General features: G+C 40.4%; 1 protein-coding gene across 1 annotated transcript; it reads right to left on the reverse strand.

Annotated features, from left to right (window-relative positions):
* Nucleotides 1–16: 16 nt before the first annotated feature.
* Nucleotides 17–958, reverse strand: LOC102200177 (monocyte chemotactic protein 1B-like). Its single transcript, XM_005751196.2, has 3 exons — nucleotides 737–958; nucleotides 518–644; nucleotides 17–382 (listed from the first exon to the last, which is right to left on the reverse strand). Exons 1-3 carry the CDS (start codon nucleotides 798–800, stop codon nucleotides 286–288), a joined length of 288 nt encoding a protein of 95 aa, XP_005751253.1. The 5' UTR covers nucleotides 801–958; the 3' UTR covers nucleotides 17–285.
* Between the last annotated feature and the right edge of the window lie 1,833 nt (nucleotides 959–2,791).

Here is a 2,791-nt window from a genome sequence, read left to right on the forward strand (position 1 = left end):
TTATAAAGATCTTTTTACAGCTTTGAGCTTGAGGCAGCAGAGTAAAAAGCACTTTTGTATTATTATTTCTTTACAGTTCTTGCCCTGCACAAAACATACCTAACACACATCTGATCAGTCACATAAACGTCTAACAGTCTTTTCAGAGAACTTGCATAAATTTTTTTGTTTATTTTTAAGCCAGTTTTATGAAAATACAAATACAAAGCGAAGCCATAAGGCCTTAAAAAAGCAGTCAATTATTAACTAAAGCCGATAGCCGATAGCTGACGATCTTGGTGGCGGCTAGCTGCTGCCTTCGGTGTTGTGGAGCCGATACATGTCCTGAGCCCACTGGAAGCTCTGAGTGTAGCAGATCTTTTTTCCTCTGACAGTGTGGACTCTGCAAAACATGCACACAAAAATCGTTTTATTCACACTGCTTTGATTGAGTTCTTGCAGACGGCCGGTCTAAACTTCACATATCCCTTTTTATACTTTATTCATGACCAGTCCTGTTTGAAAATATCAAACTTACATGTACGCCTTCTTGGGACAGGAGCTGTGCGTCTGGGTGATGAAGGACACCAACTTCACCGGTATTGCATTTATTTTAAAGTTGAAGCAGCAGGTTCCAGGAGCTGTGCTGAACTTTACGCCTTTCGCTGAGAGCAAGGTAAAAGACTAAAGTCAGTATCAACATGTCAGCTGTAAATTTTCAAACAAATGCAAGGAGTCATAAAGATTAAACACTCACGGATGGCATCACAGCAGCAGGCTGCAAGCAGCAGCAGTCCCAGAGAGAAGCAGAGAGTCTTCATGATGCTGAGAGGAGGGATGAGGAGGATCTTCTTCGTCGTGTTTTATCTGATGTTGACCAGCCGTGCATCCAATATAAATCCTATGCCTTTTCTATCTCTGTGATGTCAACCTTTCCGCCCCAAACTCAGAAATCCCCGACACGAAAGCACACTCAAACCACCGCTCGTGCAACTGCGGAAGAAAGTTAGAGTAAGGGGACATTTGACAGATTAGAATCAGCGGAAGTGGGGGAGAGTGTAATCAGTGTTTATATCTGTACAGGTTACCTCTAGTTTTCAGGTTCTTTTACGGGGTTTTAGTAGACAAAGGAAACTGATCACAATCATGCCTGACATTTTGTGTGTGGTTTTCACAAAATTAGTTGTGTTTCCCCAAGCAGATGGGGAATAGACTGACTCACAACCCAAATGAGTACCCATCACTAGGCCCGGCTGGAGGTCAAAAAACTCCTGCTGCTTCTACCACAAAGCTTAAAATTTGAGATGTTTTATGCTTACCACAATTAGTCAGCATGTACTGATCTTACTGAACCTGATAAAAACTTACTTAACTGTAGTTGTACCAAATTTAGAGCTACACAAGTGAAAGTGGGGCAACTGACTGTTCCACTGAAATTCTGAGGAAAAAGAAAGAAAGAAAATTATTTGATTGCCGGCTAAATTTGTAGGTTTGCTCACTTGAAATGAAAAGTCTCTGATTTTTATGATAGTTTCATCTTAATGGAGAGAGACAATTAACTGAAAATAAAAAAAAACACACACATCACAAAAAAGTTCTAAACTGGTTTGCATGACACTGAGAGAAATGTGAGTATTTGATCCTTTACAGCCCAGCCACAATTCTGACTCCCACAGACTGGCTCTGTGCACACGTGGGAGAGGTCATGAGGTCAAGAGGTCTATATTAATGAATTTACTGGCTAATAGTGAGTGGCTATGGGCTGTGTCCTTATTCACCTCTGTACAGTTTAAAGGGGATAGTTATGTAAAAAATCCCTTCAAGGACAGATTTTGTGAATTTTGTTACCAAGCTTTAAACTTTATAATTTCTGCTGTAAAGGTGGTTATTTCTATTTGCAAGTCTTTGGGGACTGAATCATAGAAACAAGCTTCTGTTATTACTCAGGGCAGTGCAGTCTGAATGAAGCATTGGCTTCATTTCCAGCTCCGGTGATTGTGCTGCTAGATACTGTTAATACTGTTGCTTTGGGGTCCTATGGACTAGAAAAGCGCTATACAAATGCAGGCCATTTGCCATTTAACATTGCTGACATAGGGAGGGAAATATACGTTAAGGTCATGTACACAGAGCCCATAATATCGACTAGAAATTAACTGCAGAACAAGAAACAGTAAATGAGGCTTCAGAGGTCAAATCTCTTTGTCATGGGAGCTGAATTTATTGTAATTGTGGATTAGACTCTCTCGGTCCTACAGGCAGAAATATTTGGTTTGGATTTCTACTTCAGTGATGTTGCCACAGAGAACTGGAAAAAACAACACTCGAGAGTTTTCTAAGAAACTGTGCTGTTTTTACTGTGCAGTTCCACCACATTTTCACTTTGTACTCTGTAGGCAGAGAGCTTTGAAGGTTTCATAACATGACTATTTTCAGATATAGAACCTCTTTTCTGTTGGGTAAACTAGCCCTCAAACCGTTCTATCTCCTTGTGTAAAAAGTCAAAGTTCAGGGTTTCTTAGCTAAAAATTTTCATCCAAGGGCTTACAAACAAAGAATAGCAGCTAAAGTTTCTGCCTCCTCCAGGGTAAACTACGTTACAAGCACAACGTGACTCAGTTCTCATCTCTATGCAAATGTTTCGTGGTGCAGACTGAAGTGATGGAGATTTCATGATGTTCCCAAGATCTTATCAGTGCTGCTTTTAGATGTGTACAAAACCCAGGTTACAGATGCACCCGTAACCTATTTAGATGCATTTCATGCACCTACTTTCAACCGTGCCAGTTTGCAAACCTCAATTTAAGAAACA

Source organism: Pundamilia nyererei, unplaced genomic scaffold (genome assembly GCF_000239375.1).
Source record: "Pundamilia nyererei isolate P.nyererei 1_Seehausen unplaced genomic scaffold, PunNye1.0 scaffold00303, whole genome shotgun sequence".
Taxonomy (NCBI): Eukaryota; Metazoa; Chordata; class Actinopteri; order Cichliformes; family Cichlidae; genus Pundamilia; species Pundamilia nyererei.

Bases quoted from the DNA above. Each gene is read 5' to 3' on its own strand.
- LOC102200177 (XM_005751196.2), bottom strand. From the start codon at position 800: ATGAAGACTCTCTGCTTCTCTCTGGGACTGCTGCTGCTTGCAGCCTGC. The intron at 645-736 runs GTGAGTGTTTAA...CCTTGCTCTCAG, and splicing joins CTGCTGCTGTGATGCCATCC to CGAAAGGCGTAAAGTTCAGC. The intron at 383-517 runs GTAAGTTTGATA...CATGTTTTGCAG, and splicing joins TGTCCCAAGAAGGCGTACAT to AGTCCACACTGTCAGAGGAA.